Here is a 12,790-nt window from a genome sequence, read left to right as displayed (position 1 = left end):
TACTTTCTCCAGATCAAATCTGACACACAGCACAGATTCTTCTTTTGAAAGATTTTGGTCTTTCAAAAAAATTTCAAGGCACTTTTCTTTGTCTTTAATTTGTTGATTGTAGGATTCTGTCTTCTTTTCTTCCTCTTGTTTAAGGCTAGGTAAATACTTAATCTTCTCACAAAGATTACATTTGTCTTTCTTTGACCGAAATAATTTCCGAAACTTACTGAGTGATACAATTGCAGTTAGTTTTTCACAGTCAACGAGATATTTTTTGTATAACCGATACAAATTTGTAACGTTCTCAAACTCGGCTAGAAGATATAATTTATTGCTTTTGTTCCTACAGTAATGCGAAGAAACAGCCGTGTATTTTTTTACCAAAGAGACTTGATTAGAAAGAAATTTATTTTTAGGGCTTCTTTACCCCCTTTGGTTTTGATTAGCCATGTTATTAGTTAGGGCATTTTCTTTCATATATCGTAGCGTCATTTGGGAAATATTAAGCGTTTTAATTAAAAATTGTTGGCAAACTTTTACTTTTCCATTGTTATACGGAATATAATATTCAATGGTTTTTGATCTTCGCATAGACTCAGCCTTTTTTCGTTTAATTGGGGTTTCCACCGTACAGGATAAGATCCAATTTTTTTGTCGTTGTGAGCTTGCCATACCCGAAATAGTTTTCAAAAATCAAAACCCTATCTTCTTTACTTATTTTTTATTACCGCATTTTTTATTAAGACAAGGGTTGGGTTGTACTGCTTTATTTTTTAATGTGTATTTTTCAATTCCTCTCGAAACCTTTTTCGAAAGTGGCATTTGCTTTCGGATTCCTCTTAGGCCAGATCAATAAAAGATCTTCATTTGGTGGCATACTTTCAAGTTTCTCAGTATCAGAGCTACCCTCTTGTTTCATTTATGGATCCCATGACATTTCTGAATGTTTGAGATGACTATTTAGTGGACCGATATCAGTATTTAAACAAGATTTTGTGTTTGATCTAGTTACAGCATCCTGCAATGATGCTGAAGATGAAGATGACAAATAATCCACAAGTTTGCTGATATTTTGTCCTGTTATTTTTGGAAAGCTATCCAGTACATTACTATTAATCCACTTCTGAACACTTTCATGTGCACGATTGCTTAAAAAATCTCTTTGTGAAACGGTTTCGTTTAATTCAAATGATGGGTCTTCGTCCATTTGTTCCTCGTCGTTTTTTAATGCAGTTGATGATAATGCCATAGTGTAGGCTTGTTGACCGATAAGAAAAGTTGTCACATCCCGACTTGGCTTTACCTAAAACATCGTAACCATACAAAAGTAAACTAACGATTTTTTATACGCACGGTTACAATGTTTTGCCTTTCACTGGCAACGACTTGTGTTGGTAACGATAAAATGCATTATTATTTTTAAATTCAAAACCGTGTTCGTTCGGCTTACGATGTTTTTATCAACGAAAAAGCTTCTTGTCAGGATCACTTTCGATAAAAAATCAAAAATTCGAAAAATTGTTGGTTACTATGTTTTTCCTGGAAGGGCTCGATATGCTAATTTTAGCTGATTTAATTTAATACGCCATGTGTTTGTCCACTTCGGCAATTGCATTATGTAACTTATCTGTTGATTCAATTACGTTGTCACCAACAGCCCTAATTGCCGTATCATCAGCAAACTTAGTTACATTTTGTTCTAAAACTGGCAGGTCTTTAGTGTACAGGAGATCCCAGTACACTTTCCTGTGGTACACCTGCACTAATTTTACCTTGTTCGGAATGAGCATCTTCCTTCTTAATCCTGAAGTCATCATCATCATCACCCAGCCCTTTGCATCCACTGCTGGACATAGGCCTCCATCTTGAGCACTTTTTTTTACTTCTTTTGTCTAACCTCCACCTTTCATCACTGATTCGGGCGACGTGTCCGGCCCAGCTCCATTTCAGTGTGGGAATTCAGGAAATTACATCGATAACTCCTTTTCTTCGTCTTAAGTCTTCATTTCTAACTCTGTCACGAACCGATATACTTAGCATTAACCGTTCGATTTTCCTCTGAGCTATTTGCAGCGTTTTAGAAGTTGTAGCTGTCAATGTCAAAGTTTCGGCACCATATGCCATCACAGGCAGGCAACACACATTGGTCAAAGGTTTTACATTTTAAAGAAATTGGTATATCACTTTTAAACATGTCTGAGCTTTCCATAGTCTGCCCATGTTAGGTTTATTCTTCTTTCTAGTTCACATGTTTGGTTGTCTCTTATGATCTTTATTTCGTGTCCAAGGTATATGTATTTTTCCACCAGCTCTACGTCGTTGTCTCCCATATTGATATTTCCGCTAGGTACTAGGTTTGTCATGAATTATGTTTTGGAGATGTTTATTTTAAAACCCACTTCCCATACCACTCCCTTAAATTTCTCAACCAGGAAATCCTCCTACGCCCCACAGGTTAAAACCCACACTGACCCACAAAGGTACATATCTCCTTGAGGTTGTCTGAGAACAAAACTATGTCGTCTGCAAATTTCAAATTTCTTAATCTTCTACCGTCAATTTTCAAACCTTTCTCTTCCCAGTTAAGTTTTTTACAAACATATTCTAGTACTGCGGTAAACAGTTTAGGCAATAAGGTATCACCCTGTCGGACTCCTCTGTCGATTAGGATATGATCCGTTTTTATGTAATTTCACAGACATAGTTGCGTTCTTGTATGTATTGTAAATTAACCTTGTATATCGGTAGTCAATGCGGCATGCTTGTAGTGCTTCCAGGATTTTGTCAAATTCTATTGTGTTAAAGGCTTTATGGAAATCTACAAAAGCCAGAACGAGTGGTCGATTTTATTCGATAGTCTTTTCTATTACCGTTTTAATGTTCTGTAGGTGATTATTTGTTCCAAATCTGGTACGAAACCCCGCTTGCTCTATTGGCTGGTAGAAATCAAGCTTTTTCTCAAGACGATTCGTTACTATTCTTGTAAGGAGTTTATATAGCTGACTCAGAACACTTATAGGTCTGTAGTTTTCATGGGGATCTCTTTTTTGTACAATAGAATTACCTCAGCATTGTGCCAGTTGTCGGGTATATTACTGTTAAAAAGGCACATGTTAAAAAGGTTTTTGATTTTCTTAAGTAGGTAATTGCCTCCGATTTTGATTGCATTAGTAACTACACAATCTTCGCCTGGAGATTTGTTATTCTTAGCTTTTCTTAGGGCTAGTTTTATTTCCTCTATTGTGATTTCCGGTAGTAGTTCTGATCCTTGGTTGACAATGCCCTTTTTCCTTGTTAATATTTGTTTTTAGTCTTTTTCTCAATACTTTCATACTTCCATTGTTCTTAATGGTACATATGTTCGATTTGTTCTTGGTTATATTTTCGAGTGTCTGAATCTTGAAGTATATCTGTGATAAATATGAAATTAAGATCCTTGAGTATTGGATAGGAAGGGCCATTTTTATCTTATGCTCCAATGCTTGTCGAAGGTCTGAGCTACATCCAGAAATAATGCTGAGCAAATCTTTTTTTCTTTAAGTGATCTTTCGATCACGTCCGTGATCCGTGAATTGTAGAGTGCTGATTTCGGAATACGAATCTGTGATCAAGGATGAGTCTCCTTTCTTCGATAATAGGTGTCAGCCTCTTGAGCAAGAGCTTTTCGAACAGTTTTAACATAATCGGTAGCAAGGATATTGGCCGATACGGTGTCATTTCATGTGGTGGTTTGCTTAGTTTTGGGATCATGATAATCTCAGCTAAATTCCACAGTTGTGGAACGTAATTTAAACGAAATGATGCGTTAATTACATTGAGAAGTTTAACGAGGGTCTTTCTAAGGACCTGACCAGTTATCAGATCGTAGCCGGGGACCTTTTTGGGATTAACGTTCGTGTCGATTTCATTTTTTACCTCTTTTGGTGTAGTTAACAGCATCTTGTCGAACAACTTCTGTGAGAGATTCATCTATGTATCCTATAATATATGGTTGGAAAACACTTTCGAGATAGTTTGCAAATACTAATGCTTTTTGTTCTTTGTTTTTCGCCTAACCTCCTTGTTCATTTCTTATAGAAGGCGTTTGCATAATTGGTCTCTTTAAATTCATGGTGCTTTTCTGTAGCGAGTATTCAGTACTAGAATCATTTTTGTCAAATGTTTCAGGAATTTGGTAATGGATTCATTCTTACGTTGCCTAATCTCTCTCTTCAGATGTGAGGCAAGTTGTGAGCAATATTAGAATTCTTGGGTGGTCCTAACGGTGTCCTAGATTATTTAGAATATTTTCAGACAAATACTGTAACAGGACAGAATCGATATCTTTAGCGGCTTTCGCTGAAAGCTTTAGGAATGATTGTTCCTAAACCCTTGGTACTAAGAATATAAAGGGAATTTTGTTAGCACGGCATAAAATGATTTCTTGAAAAATACTTACAAAAAATAAACTTATGTGCTGAGTGTTATAAAATTTTATAAAATAAAAAAAAATTGAGACAAAATGTAACAATCGGCTTTGAATATATTCTAGTCAGAATAAATGAGGTTCGGGTTCCGCATAAGAATACTGCAAAATATCTGGGCATCACTCTTGATGCAAAACTCAAGTGAAGAGCACATGATGGTGCTCTGCAAATCAAATCCGGAAGCCTCTTTGGAGTTTGGCATATAACTATGTTTATAACTATGGGCTATGACAGCCAAAGTAACTTACAAATAATTCAACGTTTTCAGAACAAGATATTAAGGAATATTATTGATGCTCTTTAATATTTTCGTTTAAACCGTTTCGGTACTACGAAGATAGGATCCATCGTCACGTAAGTCTCGAAGCCTCCCAGCTACTTAAAAACAAGAGCAAACTCAAGAGAATTAAAGCAGTGAAGTGATATCACAAAAGCATAGCATAGTATGGTAGGGTACAGTACATATTAATCGTAGTGTAAATAGTCGATGCCTGATAGGAACTAAAGAACTACTGTAAGACTTTGTGTTAATAGGAGCTAATTCGGAGCATAATAATAAAAAATATATAGTCCGGATTCGTTCCTTAGTTGATTTTGATTTGCATTATAAGTGTGTCCTCTTGGCATTTTATAAATTGGTTCAAATATTGAGCTTCCTTCTTTTTACATATAAGAACTTCTTCTTTCCCTATCGGTTGTATCACTTCCGCATTTTCTACTATATTTACGTACACCTTTAAACTTGCCCAAAAATAAGTTTTCTTATTGTTATTCACTACACTATATAAAATAGTTTACCTATTGTTTCAGTAATGAGTAAAATATTTGTATTTTTAGGCTTACAAATCCATTGGAGACTTCGACGCTTTACCAGGCTGTGGAATTTCATTTCTCCTTCAACCGAAATACCGGGTCGAACATTACAAAGAACAAGGCAAGTTTGACCAAGTCATTCAATTCTATGCCAACGCGACTACATCTCTTGGTTCGTCCTCTAAAGAATTGATGGATAGCTTCAAGAACAGCAGCTTGTACCAGATCCCCGTAATTTGTTCTAAAGTAGGCGAGCCCGAGTATGAGTGTTTGTGGAGGTTGGGGCAATGGAACTTCGAGGAGAAAAAACGAAATTTGAACAAGACTGCGATAGTTCATGAAGATTTTGAGAAATACAGGTACGTCCTTTAATAATCACAATTCAAATAAATAGAAAACACAAGCATCACACAATAACATCCTCAGAGAAGCGGCAAATTAGATACGTCGTTTAACGCTTTCAGGTTCAACAGGTAAGGGTGATAGATAAAATGGCAGAAAAAGCCAGAATTTAGGTTTGCAGAATTAGAAAATCATCCAAGCCCGATCCTACGAGAGATAATAAGATATGATGTGTTCCATCGATGGAAGCACAAAAGACCAAAACAGCAAATCTTGTCAAACGCATAAAGTCTAGATAATTCGTAGCTCTACCAACAGAAGAAGCCCTAGCACGTAGCACTGGAAATATTTTGATGTTTATTTTCAGGACAACCTTAAAAAAATAATAATAAAAATAAATAAATAAAGGCTTTGGCCACCAAAAAAATCAAAAAGTACTAACAAAAAGGCGACAGCTATCCAAAAAAAAAAATTAAAAATCCCAAAACCTGTGCACGAAGGGCCCATATCCTCGGACACTGAGTCGCAGAACTGGGCGCAGCCCGGAGCTGAGACTCGAGGCCCGAGCAAGCAATTTCAATTCGACGATACGTCACTAGAGAAATCAGGAAAAGAGCGCATCATGGCTGCCTGCATTGATCGGGTTAGGATATCGTGTTGGAGTTCTTGTACCCAGGACTTCCACACGAAAAGCATTTGGCTGATAGTTGTGCCCCTATCGCGCATCAGAGTGCTATAGGGGGGCCTTGAGCATTGGAGCGCGGTGGAGTGACTCCTGTTTTTAACTCGAGTTAATACACCTCGCTCCAACACAACTCTTCTCACAGGCTGAGTTTACTTAAATTGCTTGCTTGCTTCTCGACGCGTTCTTCACTCTCTAGATTGTACCGTCGTTACAGGTCCATCTTATGCACAATGTGGGTGGTAAAGTCGCGAACATTAGATGTCAACATATAGAAAAACAAACAATGTTACGCTGATTACTAATTACATCCTTTTTTTACTTAAAAAGTCATTTTTTTTGTTTCATTTTAGGTTTTATAGTCTAAAGGCCTTACACGATAATAACCAATGCGCCTTCGAGGAGTCTTTCAACTGTCAACTTTTGAATGTAGTGAATGATATAAAGAACATCAGTCTGGAAAGCAGTCACAACTTGTATCCAGCTTTAACCCAACTGCAGTCCTTGGTGGAAATCGAAGATTTTTATAATTTTGTGAAAATTGGAAATCGAGCTCCGTTGACAATGAAATGGAAGCTACAAGATAACTTTATTAGGAAGAACGATTTTCAATATTTAGAGCCGATTTTTACACAACGGTTGGTTATGCTGAGGGATTACCTACAAAAGGAGACAAACGACGACGATATTAGGCAATATGTGATTGATTTGAGCTTGGACTTCGCAAGTAAGTAGTAAATATTCGTAAGTCAGGGTGTTTATTTATTAAGAAAAAAAACATCGACTGTTTTTCTGCTCTTTTATGCTTTTCATACTCTTGTCTTAAGGGATATTTTCGTTGACTTCTTTGAATGCGTTACACACCGGACACTGATCCTTTTTAAACGATAAAAGCCAAGAACTGGTTCAGAATCATGAAGAATACTTTGATACACAAACATGATATATGATGGAAATGTTTAAATCTGACAAAAATTCCCATTCATCATTCCTTCAATACAGTTCTCGACGAATTTTGCAAACATGGTTATAAAAACTTGAGACAGACCCGCTACTGTCTGTATAATACAACCTTGATTCCATTCGATTTTTTGTTATTTGCTTCTAGAGGTAGCCACTATTTGTATTAAATAACTCAACAGCATACAGTCTGCTAAGCTGTAGTAATCTGAACACTGCTGTACCCTTTGTTCTACAGAAAAGAGTTTTTGGCATTTAAACCTGCACTTTAAGCAATCTGGAATAGGAGTTTTTTCTGGAATTTCCTTTCCGTAGCATTTAATGTGTTTTTCCTACTAATCCTTAACTCTTTTGCAGTTGATCGTTTCCATTCCTTTCTGCTGCGACGTTTTTTTGGTATTTCATTCAGTTTCTGATGAACTTCCAGATAAAGCATAGGGATCAGATTCAACTATAAATGAGTTTTGCTCATATGAATGACAAATAATATTTATAGCCCGGTCAAAAAACGCAATATTTTGAAAACATCTAAAAAAATAAAGGAGGGATGAAAATTTAGAAATTTAGAAAAATTCTATTATTTTATAATAAAAAGTTTAAAAGTACCACTATTCTTAGTATACCTACATTTTAAAAAAAGGGTAGAATCTTCATTAAATGTGTTGTATTTAGAAAAATAATGACATAATCAATTTTTTTTAAACAGTCCCCAGAGTGGTTTTACCTTAAAATTTAATATGTCTTAAACATATTTAGAGATATTTTTTTAGTACATACCTAGACTACCTATTAGATAATTATTACCTAGTTATTTTGAATAATAACGTTTTTAATCTTTTGATTCATCTTCTGTTTATTTAATATCATGTTATATTGTATAGCGATTATATTTTAAGATCGGGCCAAAGACGAAGGGCACTTCAAAGAAAGTTCAACAATTTTGGAAAATTTGAAAGGAATTTCTGGATTAAATAGCGAAACTCTGAGCAAAATTGATCTGGTGGACGTTCAGTTGTCGTGGTCAGTCAACAACACACTTGTCGCTAGACAGATACTTAATCGTTTGTGCAAAAGCGACCAAATAAGTCCCCGGTAAGTATTCTGTTCATTTTTTTTTAGAAAGAACTAGCAAATAAACTGCTGCGCTTGTTGAGCCTATTTAGCAGCCAGTTGTTTGGTAGCAAGACAATAGATGCCTCTCTTATTAAAATCGCAGGAGATGATTAAAATGTCAGTAGTGAAAGAAAAGTTCGGAAGTCATCAGACTAACTTTTATATAATTAAATCTATGCATTTTCTTAATTAATTGGTAACATTTTTTAACGATATAAATGCATCATTGTGCAAATTAATGTGAACATAAGTGATAATTTCGAATAAATAACATAAATTGGATATATGCGAAGAAAAAATGGAAAAGCATATAATTTAAATTAGGAAATATGTTCTCTCCCAGCTTATATAACTTGTTGAACCCATCTTAAGGAGTTCTTTTTACAGTTTTCTGACGTTAAAATGCAAAGAAGACATCAGAATAGGCACATGGAACGTGAAACCATGGCACAGGAAGGTAAAATCCATAATGCAATACAAGAAATGGCACACAGGAAATTAAATATTCTGGGAATAAGCGAAATGCGTTGGCCAGGTTCAGGAAGCGCAAATATCGGAGAACACCACGATTACTATTCTGGAACAGAACGACAAACATGAATTATGTGTCGGCATTATATTAACAACAGAAGTGGCAAAATCTGTTGACAACTTCATCCCAATCTCAGCAAGAGTGATGCTCATACAACTGAAAGCAAGACCAATCGACATCAATATAATTCAAGTGTATGCACCTACAACAGAAGGAACAGAAAAAGAGGTAGAAGAACTATACCATAGCATTAATCAAGTCGTGAAAAGGTTGAAAAAGCAACAAAGTTGGGACCAGCAAAATATCATCTGCAGTTGGACCATTTGGACTAGGAAACCAGAACGATCGGGGAGATACATTGGAGATTTTTGCGAAAGCAAATTAATTAGTAATAATGAACACCTGGTTTAAGCCACACCCACCTGGGTGTAGCGTAAATTGTACACCTGGACATCTCCACAGGATTCTGTGTGAAGGATTGTAAGAAATCAGATTGACTAGATGCTAGTAAATAAGAGGTACAGGAACAGCTGTACATCTGTCAAAACATACCCGGGGGCAGACATAAATTCTGATCATGTACCAGTTGTAGATAATTTCAAAGTTAGAATGAAGAACGTTACAAGTAAGTCGATGAAGAAGTATAGAAAACTGAAAGATCCCAATGTTCGACTGAAGGTGCGTGAAAACCTCAATACAAAGGTGCTAAAATGCAAAAATGCAGCAACTATAGGGAAAGTCTGACCATCATACAAGAAACAGTAAGAGAAATAAAAGAACAACACCTGAAGAAAGATACAGACAAACGGAGATCGTGGATGACCGATGACAAACTTGAACTTATCGATCAGAGAAAAAAAAAACAAAGAAAGTCTTGTATTTAAATTTTTTTTGATGTTTTTCAATTCCGGTTGCAATTTTATCTTTCTGTAAAAACCTTTAAGATTATTTTAGTAGCCTGTATAGTCTAGATACAAATAATTTGACAATAATCTAATATGTTTGACGATTTCAGCTTAAAAGCGACCGCTTTGAAGTTGACTGGCCAGTACCTGAGTGAAACCAACGCAGAAAATAGCTCCACTATCATCTCAGATTATTTTCTCGCCTCGATTCAACAGATGGGAACCTTTAAAAGCGATGTTGAAGACAGAAAAAATGTTATGGATACCTATGATAAACTTGCTCTTTTTGCCGATCGAGAATATGTTCAGGTAAGTTTTCTCCCGATTTCATTCATTTTTAGCCGTTCTAAACATATATTATTAATTTTCTTTGTCATTAGATAATGACGTACACGAAATCCGATTTATTTCAAAAGAAAATCTCCAATATGGAACAATCCAAAAAAGCAGCTTCGAGTATTCACAAACAAAGAAAAAGAACGTACGAAGAAGCTAAAGCTGCCGCAGTTCATAATCGAAATAGTAGTATAGACGAACAGGAAATAGAAAGCACCAAAATGGAATGTAACCAGTTTTTGAAATTAGCCCTAAAGTAAGTTATCCTTAATAGCAAAAATTGTTTTGTTCTATTGAATTTTTAGAAATAGAAGTGTTTAAATAGAATACTGAATCTCGTTAATATCATTCAATTGAATTTTTTTTTATAATATGGTTACCTTTACAGATATTATCTTCTTTGTCTGGTACACAGCGACGACAAAGATATCCGAATATTCAGAATAATGTCTCTGTTCTTGGAAAACAGAAAAAATGGTGAAATTAACGACACCATAAAAGCCCACCTTCCCTCTTTACCGAGTTACAAGTATATCGTGATGCTGCCCCAACTAATACCCCATTTGTCGACAGACAACGAAATTGACATCTTTAATAGGTACGTCTCAGCAATTATAGAGAAATGTGCTATGGAACACCCTCACCATACATTGCCTTTGTTGCTCTCTTTGGCGAATGCACACAAAGACCGAGAATTTGATGAAGTGCCTACTAAGACCTCTAGCAACGATGCTAGAATTGCCACAGCAAAAGAACTTATCAAAAAGTTACGAAGCAACGGGTAAGTGTTTAATTCAAAAAAATTCTCTACAAGAAAGCGCGCTCTAATTTTATATTTGTATCTCTAATCATCTGTTTTGCTTTTCAACATTTTAGGTTATCGCAATCAATAGATAGATTAAACCAAGTCTCAATGGCTCTGATTAAATTGGCCTATTTCAAGCATCCAGAAGGAAGCACCGATACAAAGAAAGAATACGACATACCGAGAAATCAAAGTATTACCAAAATCGAAAATTTTGTCGACGTTTTGGTACCTACTTATCAACTCCCAGTTAGCGTTACTAAAGATTACTCCAATATCGTAGGTATGTAAATATATATTTTTTTATATCTAAACAGATTGGGGACTTGTCTAACGCCCTCTGGTAAATTGGTAGTTTTTTCATAAAAAACTTCGGTTACTGGAGCAAGTTGTACGAATTTGTTCCCCCAGGCCATATATTTGGCCATTTAAATATTTTTGCCAAGCAAGTTTTTTGTATTATTCTACCGGATCTTTTTTATTAACTTCTATATTTTTTAAGGTATTGTATCATTTAAAACAAAATACAAAATCGCCGGTGGAGTAAATGTACCGAAGAAAATATCGTGCCGAGGGACAGACGGAAAATACCACTCTCAACTAGTCAAAGGCCGCGACGACCTTCGACAAGACGCCGTAATGCAACAAGTTTTCAATATCATGAACAATCTTCTGTCCTACAACAAAACCACTAAACATCTGCGGATAAGGACGTACAAAATCGTACCGTTATCGATGAGAAGCGGGATATTGAAGTGGGCCGATGACAGTATGCCGATCGGGGAATATTTGACGGGAAACGGTAAAGATACTATTGGTGCACACCAAAACTACAGGCCTACGGATAAGTCACCGCACACATGCAAGGGCATATTTGGGGTAAGTATACAGATACAGCTGATACCGTGAATCTTTATCAGCGCGTTACTGTTTACTTACTATGGTATTTTACTCGCAATTCTTATTAACGTTTCCATAGAGATGGGAAGTCCTTCCCATCTCTATTTTTGAAATCTCTGATCAGTTTCAGGTTTCGCCAATTGGCGTTTTTTATTTATTTGTATAATGTATTAAAAATAAAACTACCGAAGTGAAAATCTAAACGTCAAAATAAACATTTTTTCAATGAAAAATTTGGTTAATTCCCATTAAAGATGTTAGTTATAAAGGCAATAAGAAAAGATGGGAGAAACTATAAAACTGAAAAATAAAACATAAGATAAAAGAAAATTAGAGCATCGTCATTAAAAAAAAATCTTCCAAAACGACAAAACAGAAATCGATAAACGTAAAACTAACAGAGAAGAAGATCCTGACAACCAAATTGTCAGAATATCACTCATAATTTTTTTTCTAAAATATGATTTTTTTAAAAAATCTTGTAATTACTAACACCTGGTTTAAACTCTCTGAAAGGCGATTATATACATGGAGGTCGTATCATAGTACTGATATATTTCAGTAATAGCAAGAAACAAAGTCGTTATCAATAAACCAGTTGTTGATAAACAATATAATGGAAATTCCCAAACAATTAAAACAAAGTGGAATTGTGTTTGGGGGCAAACTAAAGTATCTATTGTTTTATGTTTAAATGTAAAGTTTAAGTGTTAATAAAATCAATGATTTATTAAATAACATTGAAGTTTTTAATTCTATAAATTTTCTTTTTGTCTGAAATATGGAAACCTCCATTATTCATTATTGTCTACCTGATTTTTGTCTAGCGGCAAATTATTTTCGCCCAGGTATTATGGTAATACTGCAATATGACTGACAAGTATTTTACTGATAAGAATTTTGATAAGTATAAATGTTATTTAAGCTTGAGCATATTTAAGTAAA

The 12,790-nt window shown here is 35.2% G+C and overlaps 1 protein-coding gene across 1 annotated transcript in view; it reads left to right on the top strand.

Annotated features, from left to right (window-relative positions):
- Positions 1–12,790, top strand: part of tefu (Serine/threonine-protein kinase tefu) — a 98,795-nt gene that overhangs the window by 79,217 nt on the left and 6,788 nt on the right. Inside the window, exons 22-29 of the mRNA XM_072530574.1 lie at positions 5,295–5,629; positions 6,648–7,021; positions 8,151–8,346; positions 9,915–10,113; positions 10,185–10,396; positions 10,529–10,921; positions 11,017–11,228; positions 11,448–11,824. Coding sequence (XP_072386675.1) covers positions 5,295–5,629; positions 6,648–7,021; positions 8,151–8,346; positions 9,915–10,113; positions 10,185–10,396; positions 10,529–10,921; positions 11,017–11,228; positions 11,448–11,824 — 2,298 coding nt within the window. The remainder of the gene's footprint in view (positions 1–5,294; positions 5,630–6,647; positions 7,022–8,150; positions 8,347–9,914; positions 10,114–10,184; positions 10,397–10,528; positions 10,922–11,016; positions 11,229–11,447; positions 11,825–12,790) is intronic.

Source organism: Diabrotica undecimpunctata, chromosome 4 (assembly GCF_040954645.1).
Source record: "Diabrotica undecimpunctata isolate CICGRU chromosome 4, icDiaUnde3, whole genome shotgun sequence".
NCBI lineage: Eukaryota > Metazoa > Arthropoda > Insecta > Coleoptera > Chrysomelidae > Diabrotica > Diabrotica undecimpunctata.
Note: the sequence above shows the minus strand (reverse complement) of the source record. Positions and strands in the feature narration are given on the sequence as shown.